The 20,502-nt window shown below is 36.6% G+C and overlaps 2 protein-coding genes across 2 annotated transcripts in view; both read left to right on the top strand.

Moving 5' to 3' along the window:
• arid3a (AT-rich interactive domain 3A) overlaps positions 1-3,421 on the top strand; it is a 32,175-nt gene extending 28,754 nt beyond the window's left edge. The window contains exon 9 of the mRNA XM_084100789.1: positions 1-3,421. This exon is cut by the window's left edge and continues 535 nt beyond it. The gene's annotated coding sequence lies outside the window, so the exon portion shown is untranslated.
• A 1,737-nt stretch (positions 3,422-5,158) lies between these two features.
• ctdspl3 (CTD (carboxy-terminal domain, RNA polymerase II, polypeptide A) small phosphatase like 3) lies at positions 5,159-20,207 on the top strand. Its single transcript, XM_084101981.1, has 11 exons — positions 5,159-5,428; positions 5,990-6,101; positions 6,194-6,307; positions 8,197-8,305; positions 8,410-8,527; positions 9,160-9,246; positions 10,459-10,521; positions 13,040-13,119; positions 13,271-13,397; positions 16,449-16,544; positions 18,583-20,207. Exons 1-11 carry the CDS (start codon positions 5,318-5,320, stop codon positions 18,646-18,648), a joined length of 1,083 nt encoding a protein of 360 aa, XP_083958107.1. The 5' UTR covers positions 5,159-5,317; the 3' UTR covers positions 18,649-20,207.
• Positions 20,208-20,502: the final 295 nt, after the last annotated feature.

The raw sequence follows: 20,502 nt of genomic DNA, 5'->3' as shown, positions 1-20,502 counted from the left end.
TATTATAGATTTTATTTTCCCTGTGTATGTATCTGCAGTGCCTTGTGAAGGTTTTTCCTCAGCACACTTTGAATGCGCTGTTGACAGGCGAACGTCTAAACTTCAGCACTAACACAATACAAAGTGCGTAATGATGTGAAGGTTTATTGCAAGTATTCAACCATTTGATTTCCCATCTTAGAGGTCTGCTCTGTGATGGTGTTAATGATCTTAATTTCAGTCAGTGAACATTCATGCTAAGGAACTCATTTAAAACAACTGTAGGCATGCATTTGTAGACGTGTATAATTGCATTCATAACGTTTTCATTATTCATGTTTGTTTTATTTTTGCCTCTTCATACTGGCAAACTCTGGAGGCTACGTTCTCCATGAGCCTCGCAAAGGTGGCTGAGGTATTGCAGGGACCGAACGACGTTACCTGGAACTGCCACAGCCCACAAACTTTTTTGGCCCATAGTTGCTCTAAAGTAGAATTGGAAGTAGTTCAGAGGTTGTTGTTTTACTTGTTTGTGTATAACTTAGTGGAGCTTTCACTCAGATCAGTGGTTTGGCTGAAAATAATCACAGTTTGACTCAAAGCATGACAGTATAATTATACGTTTGTTTTAAGATTTAAACTAACAATTCATCCTGTGTTTGATTACTACACTAACTGGAGATTTAGTTTGTCACCTCATCGGGTCTTTTAGCTTAATGTAATGCAGTGTTGAGTGTCACTGTCACTGAGGGGTCCAACAATGCAGCCTTTGCTTCATCACGCAGGACAGTTTCTGGTCAAATCAGAAACAACAACAGTACAAATCAGAGAAAATTCAAAGTACAATGGGATGTGTTTGAGCAGAATAGAATGTTCTCTTCTAAAGGGATTTGGTTTCCTGTGTTTATTTTTTTAGGTTGTTTTTTATCATGTCATCAACTGTTCCGGGCAGTAAGAAGGTCTTTTTTCTGTCCTTATCAACTTGTAGCTGCAATTTATGAATTGTAAAGCTCTTCAAGCATTACACTGTATGCAAGGTCAAAAAACTCACTTGGTGGGCATCTAGGGGTGAAACTTTCTTTTGATTGATACAAATATGGTAGTCTTTCATCTGAAATTGAATAATTTGTTTTGCATTTCAAGTTAGTTGGGCGTTAGGAAAATGGGGTTTCCAGAAGCTTAAAGCTGTATTGCAGGTACAGATTCTTTGGAGAAACTTAGTTAAATGCCTTGATCCTTTATTTGGGATCAGACTTGTGGCCTTTGCTTTCACTGATGAGATCCTTAACCGTCAAGTTACCGCATCCTCTTTTTCTCATTTTAATGCTCACTCTTGAAGCAACCCTTTATTATTCACAAGGACCATAGTTGCTGTACAGGAAACCGTCTAGAAAAGGTTGTTACTGTTTCTGTCTGTATTGTACAACTGTACATATTAGGGTTTTTTTTTTTTTTCTATTTATATCAACACAATTCATTATAACACACTTGAAAGTCATTACTGCCAAATCTCTACCTCAAAGACTCATTTATCAGCTCAGAATCGTTTGCAAGCCTTCCCAGTTTGCCACTTTTCACATGGATTTACCTGCTGTGAAGTAGAACAGGGCATACATGTCCAATTTTACTCTGTTCATTTGAAAATATTAGCCATGATATCCTTAAAGCTCCTTCTTGCTTGTAAAAATGCCACATTGGGATCATGGCATTTTTCCTCTGCTTATTTTAAAGAGAACCTTTTTCCTGTTTTATCTGCCAGTCTGCCTTTTAGAATCAAATCCCTCAACTTTTAAGTGACCATCGTCATGTAACAGTAGTTTTTTATTGGAATGGCCTTTACCCGGTGTATTTCAATCAGAGGTGCTGGGTTTTTTCTTTCTTAGGAAACAATACTGTTACCACGCAGAGTAAGACAGATACACATAACACCCGTTTAAAGCAGTTTGTATCCATAAGAGGGATGTCAGATCTGTTTTCACTTTGATGTATGCCTTAAAGTATGCACATTTTAAAAAGTAGATATAGCATGCTAATGTAGTCAACTTTATTGCAAGGACAACCAAAATTGCTGTACAATAAAACTTTGCTATTAATGCAGGATGCCTTATTCTTTGGTATTTCTTTGGTATTTCTTTGTAAGCTTTTCTCTTTTCAGAACTTAACATTACACTAAAAAAATTATCAAGTAATTCACTTTTCCAATACATAGACAGCTGTGAAATTTAGGATTTATGTTAAGAAATGGCATTTGTCGTCTTCTCAGGAAATACAATTCTACCTCTAGTTATACAGAAATGTTCATCTTAGTGCTGTGGTCGGTGCATATAACATTTATTTTACCCTTTTATAATGGTAATGGTAAATGTTTCCCTTTGCACACTGACTCAAGGGTTTTTATTAATTGCAAGTATATTATATGTATTTTTTTCTTTTCTTTTTAAAAATCTCAATATCCCTTTTTTTTTATGTGAGTGCTTTTGAGTTTTGGCTTGCTTAGTTTGAATCTGAAATTGCTCCTCGGAGAGACCAGGTTTTAGTTACGGTGCTGAACGTACACTCTCAGAAAATAAAGTACATAATTGTACCTTTAGGGGTACAATGGCTTGTCACTGGGGCTGTACCCTCATGGGTACAATATTGTACCTTAACCTTTAAAAGAAACAGTACATATATGTACCTTTTACTGCTTTTTGACCCTCAAAAAGGTACATATATGTACCTTGAGGTCCAATAATAAGCCCTATGGGGTACGTTAGTGTAGATTGTACCTTGGGGGACAGAAATCGACTCCTACTGTACCCCTATTTCTGACAGTGTACCACTGATGCACCATTCTGTGTATTTCCACTTGTGCGTTTTTAAAACGTTTGAGTTGCGTAGTGTCGACCTCTTGACTGCTTCTATTAGGGGTGAAGGACAAAGACAATCCTTACCCATTTAATCTGTATCGATATGTAACTGGGGGAAAGGGGATCTGACGAATGTCACAAATGTGCTGTTATGGCTGGAATATTATGGATTCAAAATACTCTATAACCTTTATTTTAGGAAATCGTCTCACAACAACTGTACCTCTCTCAGTCTGAATGCTGAAAACCCAGATAATGACAAAAAACACACACCTCAACACATTTAAAACAAAATGCCGTTAACAGATGGAATGGATTTTATTTTATTTTTGGCTAAGTTTTTGCTTTTTTTATATAATGTAATCGTAATTCTGGAGCTTCAGTTTGGGTGTGTCTGTTTTCTGTTGTGTTCAGTATGTTATTGCCCTGTTTAAAAGAGACAGTCATGTTGAGTTTTTTTGTTTCCTAGTTTGCAAAATGTACTCTCGACGTTTACATTTTATAATTGTCAAGCATCAGATTTTTCAATGTTTGATTTTTCAAAATTGAGATCTTCAGTTGTTAACATTGAATACAATAAAATGTAATTCTGATGTTATGTTGTTAGTGCAGTTCTTGATTCTTTTCCATTTAAAACCCCTCCATATTATAGAAACATGTCAACACAAATTTGTGTAAAGTGTTTGTTGTTCAGAGAGAACTTTTAGAGGTACAGAATAATAATTTTTTTATACCAAAATGAAACCATGCTATATTAAAATGCACATAAAAAGTATTGTAACAATCAAGTGTTGGAGATAATGCTTTACAAGTAATGTGAGTTAATCGGATTACTTTTTTTCCAGGTAACTAGTAAAGTAACACACTACTTTTGAATTTACAATAATATTTCTGAGTTACTTTTTCAAATTAGTAACGCAAGTTACTTTGTTTTCCCATGTATAGATTGACAGGACAGTTCTTCTATCCCCGTGTTGAGAGAAATCAGTAAGTGCAGAGGAGTTGTGCGCTGTGTGAACATTGTAGTTCTAGACTAACATGCATGTTAATATGTGAACATGCATTTGCTCATTTGCTCAGTATTCCTCAAAATGCATGTAAACAGTGAAATGCAAACTCTGAATATTACACAAACCTGCAATAGTTAATTGTATGCATTTAATCTAATTTTATTAACCAGTGCATTCCATACTAATAGTCAAAAATGACTTAAGATAAACATCACATTTATTTATTTTTTTTAATTGCTGAAGTATGAGTGTTGATCTTTCTTCTCCTGGTTCGATTCTTCAGTAATCCAGAACAGCAGCACATCTGAAAGGTTTGTTTGAGCTGCGCCTCTACTGTATATGAGTGAATTTGTGAAAGGGCATTTACATTTGCCAAAAATATAACTTTTTGTTATTAAAAAACAAACAAGCAATGATGTCACTCTTGTCTGCCTTCAAAACTTGAGAGCTCTGCAGGGAACATTTTCTTATTTTGTCCAACAACAACAAAAAAATCATAATTGTCAAAACTTTGTCAAAATATTGTTCAGCAAAACACATTGAATGTGTAAGTGAGTGTTGTTCTTATTTTCATTCCTGTCGAAACTTAAATATGGCGCTACCCTGATTAAGGTTTATTTAAAGGGATATTTAATCCTCTTCCATCCAGTGTGAGACATAAGGCCACATTTAAAGGGATAGTTCACCTAAAAAATTAAAATTCTGATGTCATTTACTCACCCTCAAGTTGTTCCAAACCTGTATGAAGTTCTTTCTTCTGCAGGTATAATAGCATATATTTTGAAGAATGTCGGTAACCCAACAGGTTATGGAGCCCATTTACATTATTTTTTTTTTTTCATACCATGGAAGTCAAAGGGGTCCATCAACTGTTTGGTTACCCATATTCTTCAAAATATCTTATTTTGTGTTCATGATGCATGCATATAGGTTTGGAGCAACTTCATGGCGAGTAAGTGATGATAAAATTTTCATGTATGGGTGAATATCCCTTCAAGAAAATATGGCCGACAGTATACCAATGAAAAACATTATTAGCCATAAAATTCAAGAAGAAAAATGTCACGTTAAGGTCTCTAATTTTTATGAAACATTAGGTATTACATAGGCAGATGTCATTAAATAAAATATTTATTTATCATCAAAAGGTATTTGGTGAAGTTGCCAGAAACCTGTGCAGCCAAAAATGACTTCTGCAATGAAACAGGTTTAACTTGTCAATGTGACTTCCGCATCACGTTGCGCCGTTCATGGCGCAGTTGTTCTTTGTAGCTCCGCCTACCCCTTCGAGCTTGAGGTCTGATTGGCTAAAGCTCGATTGTGTTTTTTTCATCAGTTTAAACTGAGGTCAGTCAATCTGGAAGTAGCGAGAAGAAGCAGGTTAATCATTAATGCAACTCTTGAACTACAACATTATTCCTGCGAGTTTAAAGTGTTTTGGTCCGTTGACGACATCATTTAATCAGGGCTACAGGGAAAATGAGACTTCGCTCGAGAAATATTTTAAATGAAACACCACCGACACCGTCCCGTCGCCGTCGAGCCGCTCCGGAAAGCCCGAGCCCTCAGACTCCGCTGGTCAAGAACCAGGTCAGTCCTGCTGTATTGAACACTAGATATGAAAAGATAACAAAAATTACGTGTGATTGAGTATGTGATTGCGCATTATGAGTGATCTGCACTTGCCTGGTTAGCATGATGCTAACTGATTTAAAGCAAGAGATATTCGGACCGAAATTAAACAACGTTAATATAATAATGTTTCATCAAAACATTAAATACAGAACAGGCTATCGTTCATATGAATAATAATGATATGTGTGTGCTGCTTGTAAAAGTTTCTCAGTGCTGTCCCAGATGTGTTTATGGACAGGGCCTGTTCTCATCGTGTAGCCAATAAGATTTCAGTATTATTGAATTGGAATGGGAAGTTGTATCTGGGCCAATCAGCTTCTCTGTATATAATCGACGAAGGAGCACGTGGATCTTGGGGTTATTATTGTTTATTAAAACACAAAGTATATTGATTATTAATCATTTCTGTAATTTTGATTTTTGAAGTTTTTTTAATTGCATTTACTCATATGAAATGTGTACCATTTTTTAAATAGGTTTATTAACTGGCTGTTTTTTTTTTCATCCTTGCTTTAGGATGAAGTAAAACTTCTTCAAGACTGCCCGAATCTGGATCCTGATGACGTCCCAACAGCAGCCAAACGTCCACGGAGGAGGAGAAAAGCTTTATCAACTGTTGACAGTAAAGGTACACCATTTTGTTTGACAAATTAATGTTATTTAAGAGTCTATTAATGATGATATTGTATTAAGAAATCATGCTCACCACTGTATTTTTAGAGTCAGATTTCAAGACTCCAGTCCGTCACCTCCGGGAAAGGCATTCCTTATTGAATCCTGCTGCTCGGAGCCTCTACTCTCCTGCAGTTCACTTTCTCACACCACCAAGAGACAGTGAGTGCATCTAAACTTTTACATTTATAACTTAATCGAGTCCGATACAATGTAACTGTAAGATGTATCATATCTTACATTTCTGACAGCCATGCATTATAGGGATGCACCGATTAAAAAAAAAATTTGAACCGATCCGATACCAAAAATTCTGAGTATCCGCCGATACCGATCCAATATCAGCGCAGTGATTTAAAAAAAAAAAAGGAGAATTTCTATTCCTCTGTCTGTTGAACTGATAATTACTCTTTTTGTGTTAAACATCATCATAAAAACAACAAATGCAAAAATTATATGATCATAATCTATGACAAAACACTATTATAACCTAGATTAGTAGAAAATTCAGTGGCAAAAGTTACTCTAGAAAAAAAATCAAGTACACAATAATTGTATTAAATCTAAACATGGATTTCCTGGACCTGGATTTCATCTTCAGAATTTAAGCTTAATAAAGCCTGAACCTCGTCGTCGTTCCATCGGTTGTATTGTTTTTAACACCGTTGTTGATTCGAATAGCAAACAACTCTTACTGCACGCAACGCAACAGATTTTTTTAAAATGGTGGATGTAATAAAATGAAAAGCATTGAAAAGTTCAAAGCAAAAAGGGGAAGCGATATTGATGTGTAATATATTATATCAATGCAATCGTTTATTGAGCCTTTTCTTTTAACAGTTTTAAATTTCAGTTACTGTGTGCGTGAAGAACAATTCATAGTGCTCTCTACTCCAGTGTTGTGATCTAAAAGACAACCGGGAGAAAGTTACATGAACCGCAATAAACTCCAGCAAGATAGTCATTTTTATGCGAAACCATAGACCTTTATCTACAGATCAAGTATAATGAACATTGAATCATCTTGTTGGAGAGTTTCATCATGTTGCCTGTCGTAACCAAACGAGACGCGCTGTTTGAATGCTGAATGGAGAATGACTGACAGCCGCAGCAGAGGGAAGCACTTACGTGGACTTGAATTTAACGACTTCAGTATTCATCTCTATGCCACATTAAACTATGGAATGGCTTTAGAACATTATAATGTAGTGCACGAAAAGTTGTAAAGGTGGTGCTTTATAATGTTTTTGTGCCTTTTGTTAGGCTTAACAATAACACAGAATAGTAAACGCACAATATTGGATTTGGAATGGTCCCGTCTGACCAATACCCGATCCGACAATACTGAGAATCGGATCGGCTCATCCCTAATGCTTTATAATTTTAATGGTTAGTATTAAGGCTGGGCGGTATGACAATATATATCGTTACAATGATTACATCTCTCAGCATGCGATTGTGAATTCAGTTCTCTTTCATGTCTTATTGTGCTTGAAAAGTCGAATACACAATTGTGCCAAAATTCCCGTCGTGTGGAGTATTCATGTAAAAACAGCCGGTTATGTCTCAAGTGAAACTAACATTTGGGTGTATCAGTATAATGGATCTGTGCATTTGGCCTTAAAGTGACAGCTGTCTAATAAACCCACCTGCTGCTCTGTGTCATTAATGTGAATCAAACAAAAGAGAAAACTCTTAGCTGAATAACCTTTTTTTTGCTTAATAAGAATAATTTATATTGAATTAATATATGGAAGACTATGCAGTTTTTCTTTCCATTTGATTATTACATTTCTGTACTAATTCTTAATAGTGACATCAGACTACATTGCAAACAAGACTTTAATAAACGTAACCTTTAGAATAATTTTTTCATATGGTTTTTAAATGTTAGTTTCTGATCTTCCCTACGGTACAAACCTCTTTGGATCTGTCTGACCTTTATTATGAAACATTTTGTCTGTACTCTGTATTTTTAAACTAAACGAGTAATGACTTTCCAGATACCTTGTTATTTGATTTTGTGTAACAGTAGTTTTCTATTTTATTAGGTGAGCATCCAAACACAAGTCCCATCTTCAGTCCTGAACACTGTGTGTTTGGCTACAGCGCTGCCAGCCCTCTTTCAGAGGATGAGGAGAATGAGGAAGTGTTTAGCCCGTGAGTCTCTTCTACAAACGAGTTTTTGTGTCTTGTACAATTCAGACTGATTGAAGTGATTCATCTGTGGTTTAATCTGAGTGTTGTCACTGTTTTTGTATCAGCTTCACATTTATTAAGAACATTCCGAACCGTTCACAACAGTCCAGGCCTGTCTCAGCAGTGCGGGACATTCCACCAAAGACGAGGAGCACCCCTGCTGCTACCCTGGTGCTCGATTTGGTAAGTTATCTTCCCTCTAGCCAGCTCAAAATCATTACTTTGGTCAACTCAACATTTTAGTTAAAATGTCACTGAACTGATTGAATTAGCAAGCAGTTCATCGACTGAATAATTCCAAACTGTTGGAAGTTAATGGCAGGGCCATTAATTAATTCAGATGGACCATTAGTACTCCCTTGTTGAGAGAGAGGCTTCAACAACTAGGCCCTGTTTACACCTGGGATTAAGATGTGTTTTGGTCAATCGGATCACAAGTAGATGAGAGAGACTCATACCTGTTTGCACCTGGTATTTTAATCAGTCTCTTTCGTCCACTTTCAACCCCTTCTTTCCTGATTTGTTTGAGGGGAGGGTCTATGAGCGACTACACTATGAAAGCAATCCGGTCAAATGCGTTTTTCGACTACCTCTGGAAGTGGACGAAAGTGGACAAGCTCATAACATTTATACCCCGTTTACGCCTGTATTTAGCATCTTCCACTTGTGATCCGATCGAGTAAAACACATGGGAATATCAGGTGTAAACAGAGCCACAGGTAAATGAAGTTGAAAAGCTGACTAGTGCACTGATTTGATTGAGGTTTAGAAGTGACTGGTTTGATTCTTTGGATTTTATTTTTGTACGATTCTAGGATGAAACGCTCGTGTTCAGTTCACTCAATGTGATTGCTGACGCAGAATACACCTTCAGTACCCGCTTTCAAGATCACAAGTACAAGGTTGGTGAAATTTTAATTAACCCTATGACATACAATCACAACGGAGTAATTAGAACGGTCAATGTGTCACATGATGAACTTCTAAATTAAAATTTGCTTTCATGCTTTGGCTGGCTCTGACCATGTCCATCTCTCGATCAGGCCAAGCCAAAGCGTGAACGCAAATAGTAGTGTTTCAATAGTAGTGTTTATATTAGCCTAGATATTCATTATATTTTACTTAACCTGTTAGTGATGTCTTGATTATTTAATGTATGTTTAAAATATCTGTCATGAAAATGACAGCCATGTTTCAACAACGAATTGTAGTAAAAACATAATTAAATTTAGAAGTTAATGCAAGAAGTTTGCATACAATTTGTTATTTGAGTGTTGATTATTATATCTAAAAAATAAATCGCAACTGAATTTAGGCTAATAGTTTGGCCTCTGTTGTTAACCTTTAATATTATAGCAATGTACAATTAACGGCTCCCTATATAGTTTACAGCATTAGCATAATTTTAGATTTTTTTTTATCCTTAAGAAACTTTTAATTATAACAGAATTGATTTAAAGTCAGAGACACAATTTGTTCAGTAAACAACTGTTTAATAAAAAAAAAAAAGCAATTTTATGTTTAGTTTCCTCCCCCCTCTGCTAACTGTGACGTCAAAACCGAGGTACGTACTGAACCTTCAGTTTTGTGTACCGTTACACCCGTAATGCCGAGTTCACACTGCATGATTTTAGCCCCGGTTTTCACTCGCCGACAGGTTTTGCGAGATCGCTGACAAATGGCCGAAATCATAGGCAAATCTGTGCTCGTTCACGTGTGAATTATTAAAGATGCGATCTGAGAGAATCGCAGATGAGTCACCAACGCCCTTGAGATATTTGGCATGCTAAATATCTCCGCTTTGCGTCGGGGACCTGGTCGGCCTGTTGGGGTTGTATTCGCTGTAGCAGCCGCCTCGCTCTACATTACCCTTACATGATCGTTGTGACGGAAGTGAATCAATCAAACTAACTTTAACTGGACAATAACTTTATTCTAGAGCTGCTATGAAGCCAAAACACTTTACTTTAATTTCCTATTATCAATGTAAAGCTGCTTTGGAACAATCTACATTGTTAAAAGCGCTATATAAATGAAGATGACTTGACATGAAAAAGTTTTGGAATTCTGCTGTTCTTGAAGTGTGATGTGATTAACTAAACATACTTTCACAGGTCTACGTGATCCTCCGACCATATGTGAAAGAGTTTCTACAAGCCATGACCAAACATTTTGAGGTAAACATTGTGAAGACTGACAGAGTGTCTGGGATGATTTTTTGAAACACTGACAGATTGTTCACACCAAGATGAATGTCTGGTGCTAGAATTTGGTTCAATTAAACAATTTAATTTGAATTAACAGCTGTTAATGCTTCTATTTAGCCCTGTACAGACATTTGCATGTCGTTACTGTGACAGAATTTTTTTTTTTAGAGAGATATGTTGGTTGGGGGGGGGGGGTTGGTTGGTTGGTTGGTTGGGGAAAATTGACACAGACACTATCTATCTATCTATCTATCTATCTATCTATCTATCTATGTGTCACATTAATTGGTTGTCTGGGAGGGTAATGCTTTGTAAAAGTTAACATAAAACAAATGTTTAAAAAAAAATGTTAACATAAGATATCTCTTTAAAAAAATAAAAAAACATATTTAAATCTTTTTAAAATTGACTTTTGCAAATAACCTTTGTTAAATTTATAGAAGTATTTGTTAATATTAATGGACCAGAGCTTAAATAGTTTTATTTTTAACAACTAAAAAAAGATTTATAAATACTAACAAATATATTGCTCATTCATTGTTCGTTAATGTTAGTTAATACATTTATATGACAAACAAATTTTAAATGGGCTTTTTTTGTGAGAAGTTTTTATTTCTATGATGCATTTATTGGAGAGAATAATCCTGTCAGACGCAGCACTGCTGTGAACGCGCGTTCACGTTTACGTTTAAACACAATTTAAACAATGTATTATTCAATGCATTACTTCTATATAATTATATATTAAGTTGCTCAAGCAAGTGGTAAAATATTTAACCATGTATTTATATTAAAATCTTTTGCATTTAAATTTTAATACAATAAATCTTGCATGTCACAAAGAACCTCCACGAATGTCATTATGTCGCCTTGTTGAGGTAAATTGTAGTTTTCCTTGCTTTACCCCGGTCTTAAAGTGAAAAATGAAATAAATGTATGGTGAGATTACTACATTTTATTTAATTCATCGCACTTATGGTGAAATTACTACATTTTCAGGTCAATCTGTGTTCATTTTGACCACGAAACATGCGCTGTCACTTTAATTCAGCGTTTGCAGCACAGCAGAAATCATAGACAGTATATAAACGGCAAAAGTAGACTCGGTGCGGAAACGATCGCTGCACTGCTGTATACGCACCGCAACTGGAACGGATCGATCATCGACGGACTGCATCCGCGTGCAGTGTGAAAGCTCTGTAAACATGGGTACGGAAAAAAAAATACTCACCGCACACGCACTGCAAACGAAATATGTGTGAAACGGGCGTAGACTTGGAGCAGGAGAGCTACTCCGGCTGCTACTCGCAGTAGAGCGAGTGCTGCCATCTTCAGTTCAGCGACATATTTCCCGCCGCGCGCTCTCTGTCCGCTAGTGCTCATCTGTATTTGACGCAAGTGTTTGTTTGTGTGTGAGTGTGCGCGCTTGCGCACTCATTGGGATAATTGTAAACGCGCAAACACAGACAGAAAATACATGCCATCGTGGAAATAAGATAAATAACTTATTACTTAAGGGCTATTTAGTTTTTTTTAATAAAATAACAAATTGTAATCTGGCGCTAAAAAGAAAATCAAATCAAATTTACTTGACTTCAAGGGGGGCGGGGGGAGCCGTTAGGAGGGCGGGGCGCCCCCCTTATATAATGGTAGGGGAAACACTGGCCTGCCAGAAATGCAGTTACATAGCGTCAGGGTTCCTACACATTTTCCATTCAAAATTCCAGACTTTTCTAGACACTCTAGATTTTTTTCAGACCATAGTTAGTATAATGGTTCATACAGCATTATTTTTAGCATTATAATTGGATTATAGCACAGTCATCACCATCCTTTTCTGTTTGTTTTTTAAAAATCATTTTTATTGGTTTTCTCGAAGTGATAACATGCACTTGCATGATGAGAAGAAACTTAAAATGCTTTATAACCTGCATATATTCACCTCTATCACATCGGTCTAATACTGTAATCGTGGTTTACAGTATCAGCGAAGTACAGTCTGAGTTAGATGATTGTTTGCAATTATGGTAAATACAAATAGTTTTGCATAAATGTCCACCTTGAATTCACTCAATCGTGTTCGGCAATCATTAAACGATCACTAAACTTTTGCCATAAAAACACTTTGCTTGTATTACAAGTATATTTTGAATTCTTATTTTTGTGTTTTAGAAAACTGAATAGGGACAATAGTATGAGATATTTATTTTCATGCTTGTCCTGACCTGAAAATTACTCAAATCAAATTGCATACTTTTCCAAACTTCATAGGAACCTTGTTGGGTGCTTTTCCATAAGAGCCACCTACTGTCAGAAAGTGATTTTCATTCAGTCCATGTGGTGTTGTTTTTTACACATTAGTCTACTCTGAACAGATAAATCCGATTTAATTTTTGTGCCAAACATTTGTGTTGTGGCTGGCTTTAATTTTCACCAGTGAGAAAATCTATTAATAAATCTGTATATAATAAGTCTTTTTCTGTTCCAGATGTTTGTTTACACCTCTGCAAAAAAGGAATATGCAGAGAAGATCGTAGATATATTGGACCCTAATAAAAAGCTCTTTAGGTGAGACATTTTACACTTCGAATCCCATATGCCCAAAGTCGTCCTGAAGATGGTTCCCAGGCAGTATCTGGAAACCTGTCTCATAACTCATAACAAACTTTACCTTGAAGGAAGCTTGAGAATCTAATTCTGTGTTTTTCTTATTTTTAAGACATCGTTTGTATCAGGATGATTGTGCCTGTGTGCTTGGACACTACATTAAAGACTTGACTGTTCTGGAGAGAGACTTGTCAAAGACAGTCATCCTGGACAACGCCCCCCACACCTTCCCATACCACGTATGTTTGCCTTCACCACCTAGTGTGCAGGAGTCTTTTCTCTGTGAAAGTGTTTGTTAAACATCAGGTCTAACTAGAGCTGCACGATTAATTGTTAAAAGAATGCGATCTCGATTCAAACCCCCACGTCATCTTATTCCTAAATGACTAAACTATTCTGCTATATGTCTATTTAACCTTTGACAAAATCATACCGGAACATTCAAATCTGTGTTCACACTGCCACTGACCCAGAGAGAGCAGTTGTCATGTTTAGGTATGAAACGGCTTCACAAACAGTCTTTTCAACCACACAGTATCACAATTTCTGTCTTAAAATAATTCAAATTATCACAGAAGTACTGGGATAAAAGTTTATAGTTCGGATATAAACAGTGATGTCTAAGACCTGGGACACACAATTTTTAAATCTTAACTGATTTTTAAAACTGTCAGAGACCACAGACATAAGGGCAGTTTCAAGCACGTAGCACTGAAACCCTATTGTAAATAGCCGCTTTCGGACCAAGTAGTTACAGGAACTTAGTTATAGGAACTGTCCACTTCTAAACAGTTCTATGAACTACTCTCCCCCAAACTCGGTTTTGCTGTTTGCGTTCTCACTGGCCAAGTGGCCATAGGAACTGGTAGGAGGGGTAAGGGAGTGACGCAAGCACAGCGACTTTTATTTTGACGGAGCGAAGGACCTTTATTTTGACGGTGCTGAGAACGCCAGAGCAAACATGCTCACATTCTCTGTGTTTATTAGTTAGCGATCTGTCTAACAGTACTGTTTAACATGTTATTAGATAGAATTGTTATAGAAAGTACACAGTAAATGAAAAAAAGTTATTAGCCTATGCCGTGTGGTTGATGTCCAGTGTTGCTTGCTGGGCAGATAAACATAATCATGTTTGGCTTGGTCCCCTCAAAGTTGCGTTGGATTTTCTCTTCAGCATAAAGGTTTAGAGACCCATCTATCACTGTTTTCCATGTTTGTATCTAGTTTCTGGAGTAAATAGATAGGCTGTAATCTGTGTGTTTACATATAGCTGTTTTAAAAATGGCGGGTGCTGGTGTTTTGCGTGCGTTCGGTCAATCAGCGTACACTAACGTCACGAGTAGTTCCTATAGTGCTGGTTTAGACCCTACTCTGAAGTAGGACCTAAATTAGTTCCTCCAAATGGAGTTCCTAGAACTAAAATCGTTCCTAGTTCCTGCGGTGCAACACGCCGACATCCGGGAACCTCCCGCAATAGTTCTAGGAACTGTGAAAAGGTTCCTCCAGTCGGAAAGCGGCTATTGTTACAATTTCGTAGGCGAAATGTTTGGGTTTTTGGGATTTTTTGAAAAACCTACTTTTGCGAACTAGTTCTAGGTTCTTGGCCCAAGCAGAACCAAACCAGTGCAGCAAGAGTCTCTGACTGAGAACAGTCTGATTGTCAGTCATTATAAAAATAAGTTACAATTTCGATTCATGGTTTCTAATGGCCTCCAAAACATTAAAAGTGGGAGGAGCCACTTTTACTAAAATGTCTATAACTCGTGAACGGAACGAGATATTTTCACCAAACTCGGCACACATATATAAGAGCACATTCTGTGGTCATGTGAAAAAGCATGCGGCGTCTTGCCACTTGGTGGCACTATAACATGAAAAAAACAAACAAACTTAAAAGCGTCTGTAACTACGCAACCTAAAGTCTGATTGACTTGAAAATTGGCATGCAGTGTCTTCGTCCAAGGTGCCAAGACTGCCTTTGAGAACATTTGCGTATCTTGAAAAACGTGTCCGGCAACGGCCAATGAATTTTGAGGCCGATCGAAACGAAACTCGCTGGACCTGTTTGACTCTTTACTTTGAGAAATTTGAAAGAAATTGGCCACCGGGGGAGTGCTTTCGCACTTTCCATGTGCGTAAAGGATTGTATACCACACGATTTTTCTCACACACCCATGACCTTCATACCACATTGTAGAACTCCTCATTCTTCTGAGCAACTTTGCCTCTAGGACCGCCACTGTCATTCGAATCGTTCATTAAATATTGGAGATTATTTCAGAAAACAACTTTTGCGAACTAGTCCTAGGTTTTTGGCTCAACCTCGATAAAACCACTACGGCATAATTCTCGGGACTCTCTGGGTCAATAATTAGCAGAAAACATTTTGGCCTTTGGATAACTATAGCTGGGTCCTTTAGAAAACAGACATGGCCAAGTCTACTGAAAAACCTATCATTCCTAAAAGAAAACTCAGAAAAAAAAGAATATGGGTGATGATCTTTCTCAGTACTCCACTTTCATAGCATGTTTGTGGCTGTCAAGTTTCAGCTATAGAAGCACGCAACATCCGGTTGGTGAAGCTTGATCGCGGGTATCACATCAGAGGGAGCTTGACCAAGAGTTCGGGATTCGGGATTGTGTGAGCTCTGATGAGATCGGGAGCAGTAAAATAATCCTAATGACACCACACAATTGAGAATTTTTGGACGAAAAGTCTGTAGCAGAAGCCTTGAAGCGGGCCACACTCCCCAGATCGTTGGGGGTTGCAAATCGGGCATAAAATCTTTAAGTGTGTGACCAGCCTAAGGTAGCAATCAAAATAGAGCAGATCCCCTTTTGAAAGTAACTCTGAGCTTCAAATGATGATTATATCATTACATTGTTACGCCAATAGGCGGCGACAAGCGACTGTTAAAAAATGTATGTCATTGAATCACTTATTCAAGAGATTCATTCAAAAAATGCTGATTCATCCAGTAATGAAACAAGTGAAGTCTTTATGAGAGTGAGTCACTGAATCATTCATTGTAACCAGTTTTTTTAAGTAATTCATTCTAATTCATTAAACCATTTATAAATAGTCAGCAGCAATTAATATTTTGTCAGAATCTCTAGTAAATTATGTTATTTTATTTAGTTGTCTATTAAGAAACGGGGGAGAATCGTGATCTTTATTTTTTTTTTTAAAGAAAAAAAAAGTGATTTTCCATTTATCCAGAATAGTGCAGCTCTAGGTCTAACCAGTATATCAGTGGCATGTTCTTATTGGATGTGTTTGTTTTTTCTAGCTGATGAATATGATTCCCATAAAGAGCTGGATTGGAGATCAAGAGGACCGTGAGCTACAAAAGCTCATTCCATACATGGAGAAACTAGTGTATGCGGTGAGTGTTCCTTGATCTTTTGAATTAAGAGTAGATAGCCTAAAACATACTGAAATTTTCAGAACTCCAAATTTCTTACCCAGTTCAAAAAGGCCACTTGTTGAATCTTAAGTTCTCTGAATTTCATGGCATGATCACCTACATTTACACAGCAGCAACATCTATTTTGGTATCAAACGGTTCAAATTTCTCATGGTTCGGTTTGGATCTAGGTTTTAGGGTAACGGTTTCGGTATGATTCGGTATGTGCTGTGTTCAGGGAAAAAAGGACTACTGTCAAATAAAAAATAAAGAAAATAAGAACAAATAATCTAACTACAAGCAACAGCGCAAATAAATACAATAGAGCAAAGATACAAATAAAATAAACAGTGCTTTTCAGGTTCAGAAATTGTAAAATAACATTGCATATTTGACTGTATAAATTAAAGATTAATCCTTATTAAAGATACAAAAGGTATTCAATCTAGAGCTGTGAGTGTTTTCCTAGTCTTTTGTTTGATTAACATTAAAAACACAGACAGCAGGAATGTTAGCTTGCTGTCACTTTAAGATATAATGCACGTATCCAGTACACACTGATACTGATTGTCCGTTCAATGAATGAATAAGGCATTTATATTTGTTGAAGCGCAAGACTTGAAAGAGGACTCAATATTTTCGTGCTGACTGAGACGCAGGTTTGCGCACTTCGGATGAGTGCATACACACAATCTTCTCACAGCGCATGCAAGTTCTCATTCATGTCTTCTGGCTAAAAGTTAAAATTGGCAAGGCTTAAATGAGTGTAGTTTAAACCGATAGCACCGGTCTGGTGCTGGTCAGGTCTCACCTGCGCTTGCGCGCTATCAACACTCAGGTGATGACGGCGTAAATGACTGGTCATATTTGAGAATGCGGCACTCACAGTGAACAATGTTTACAAAGAGTGACTCTTTTGTCCCCTTTTTTTGTCCTTTCTTTTGATCATCGTTGCTGTGATGTACTGGGAACCCAGAATGTGTATCCATTGATCCATTGTGTGTCTGTTTTACACGTTATTTTCAATTAACCATATAATAGATGCATCGTCAGATTTAAAATGAACCGCGGTGCGTGCCGAACTGTGGGTGGAGAACAGTATGGTTTGATTTATATTTTTTTATTTTTTTACAGAGAACCGTTACACACCCCTAGTATCCAGTACGACTGTGTATCACCAAGAATCTGGCGATATGATACGTATCACAATCAAGGGGTTATGATGCGATATGTTGTGATACTTTAAGAAATGCAATATATTGTTATATAAATTAAATAAATTATTAATCTTAATATATAAATATTAAATATTATACAATATTTTGGGGAGTTTTTAGGAAGAGGATATCATTTTAGAAAAATTGTCAGAAAGAACACCACCATATGCATAAAACCTGAGTAAAAGCTATATTATATTTAATTAAAACAGTGGGATCTACATATTGTCCTCTTGCGAGCTGGGTTTGCTAATGCTAATGCTAGCGATGCACCCTTGCGATTCTCCACGTCACAGTTTATGTTCTGATATAACACTGCCACCGAGCGGCCGAGTTTAAACAGAACATCGATACAGTGTTTTTGAGAATTGAAACGGTAGCGCCAAACATAATATTGCGATGTTCACGTGTATAAAAAAAAAATTATACCCCTAATATCTAGAAACTTGGCCCATCCAGTCATGATAAAATAATGCAGAGGAAGCAGACTACATACTATTGTTCCTGAACACTAACAGTAGAGTCAAATATGGGAAAGTCACACCTTGTGCTGTTTCTGGCTGTGTGAAGCAGCTGTTGGTCTGCATCCTTAGAAACTAGTGGTGGATCCAAACTGGTACAATTCAGCATGGATTTTGTGAATCTTTACAATTAGGCTGTTATTGAAGGATGGGGCAGGTTTTAGAACAAAATTTAAAAGAAATGAATTTATATTATATTTTGTTCTAAACGCTTGCTTTATTTGAATTTAAAGAAAAATGTAGTAATGATTATAACTTGTTTTTTGATTGTGTTTTCAGGATGACTTCAGAAATGTCTTAAAGAAGAGAACTGACCACTTCCACAGGCTGCTTTCTGAAGACTAAAACCTGCATCAAGTGTAATTACATGTACAGCCATCCTAATCAATGCAGTGAAATGACCAGGCTACAAACTAACAGAGGCTGAATTTGTAGTATGGTATAATGAAATTGTTTATTTGATAGAGAATAGTCTTACAGTTTCACTTGTAATCACCCTGGTGATCAGCTGGTGTTCTGACCCATTTTGAAAATTAGGACTAGAATTTTGCCTTTAATTTATTGATGAATCTTGAGATTTGTACAGGTTTGTGCCATTGAAAGAGTGTTTTCACACTTGTGTTGTACTCAGAAGTGTTTTTCTTTTAAAGGACACCAATTTTCAGTAACCATTAAAAAGAAAAAGAAAAACATTGTTTTTTCCTGAAACACTTTTGGTCTGTAAATTGATCAGTTTTGTGCTGGAAAAAAAAACACGTTAGTTTGTAATATGGTATGGTTTGTTTGTCTATTTTGCTTCAGGTTGCAATTAGAGCTTTATTTGGGGGGAAACTAACAAGTTTTTCAGAATGATCTCTGATGATCTATTTCCGCCATCTCCAGTGGTACAGCTTCAGTCTTGCCGCCACCAGTCTTGAGCTTATATAAACTTATACTAATGATTAATTGTAACATTTTAACATATAGTTACCAATGTTGCTGTAAAACCTAAAGAGTTACAAATGGCAAGAATGCATATGTGCAAAACAAACAAGAACAAAAGAATAAGAACAAATCATCAAACTCTTGATTCATTTGATTGCATGATCGAATGAATTCATCACAAAGCAATTGATTATTTACTCTCTGGAAGTCAGGCTAAATGAATAAAACACTGCATTCCTGAGATGTGTCAGATCCTCAGTCACTTCTCAGATACCGAATACAGACACTGCCTGTAACATTAATACCAGGATAGATGCAATAGATTTAAGAAAACTATGATTCGTAAAAGTGGAGGAGATTGTAAATCCACCCCTTCAGCAGACAAACTGAACCAAATCCATTTCGACCCTGCAAAGTAAACATCTCACACTCCTTGTCTTTCTTAAAATTATGAATTCTAGCTAGCTATTGGGTTTGCAATATGGCATAAAACTGAACTTAACTAAGCATCTCAAACTTACAAAGGTAATACCCATGAAAAATAAAAACGCCTCTTGGGCCAGAACATTTGGTCCATTAACCATGGTCTTGGCAATGAACTGAAATGAGCAAAGTTGTGCAATTAACTCCTATTTTGGCCTGATTTGCCCTCTGCACGTCTACTGTCACATCTGATGTTCTGTTAGCAAAAAAAAAGCAGTGATTTCTAGAACTCGTGTAATTCTTTATGAGGTCTGGATGGTTCTTCTCCAAAACATACAGTACTGACATGACTAGACCATCTTATGTTGGACGTAATGGACGTCTCTTTTCTTGCATGTTCTACAGGATTGCTGTGCAAACCAAATCACCTTACAAACACAAGACACTGATACTGTAAACGCATGGCAACATATCTGGTCCCAAACCCTCAGGTTTGACATTGTTAGGAAATGATTCTCTCTAATGTATGTATTTTTATTAAATTGATTTTTAGCTTATCCCTCAATTTCGTGAGCTTAGAATTATAAGGTTCTATCTCCGTTTAGGGTAGTTCTGAGATATTGAGCATCAAAGTTTTTACATCCCAGCTGGCAATGGAGAGATGGAACCTTTTTATTTTATTAATAACTACTAACAACATTTTTTTTTACAAAAATAACACCACACAGGCATTAATAAACACCTAATGGATCAGATTATGTAAAAAACTCAATTTCGACCAAAAGTGGAGATAGAACCTTATAATTCTAAGCTCACGATTTATTGCCCACCTTGTAATTTTTTTATTACTTT

This window comes from Abramis brama (assembly GCF_963993115.1).
Source record: "Abramis brama genome assembly, chromosome: 23".
Lineage (NCBI taxonomy): Eukaryota > Metazoa > Chordata > Actinopteri > Cypriniformes > Leuciscidae > Abramis > Abramis brama.
This window is presented reverse-complemented; position numbering and strand designations above follow the sequence as displayed.

Excerpts from the sequence above, each read along its gene's own strand:
- ctdspl3 (XM_084101981.1), top strand. The coding sequence starts at position 5,318 with ATGAGACTTCGCTCGAGAAATATTTTAAATGAAACACCACCGACACCG. Across the intron at positions 8,306-8,409 it reads AATGAGGAAGTGTTTAGCCC|CTTCACATTTATTAAGAACA; the intron begins GTGAGTCTCTTC and ends TTTTTGTATCAG. Across the intron at positions 8,528-9,159 it reads CTACCCTGGTGCTCGATTTG|GATGAAACGCTCGTGTTCAG; the intron begins GTAAGTTATCTT and ends GTACGATTCTAG.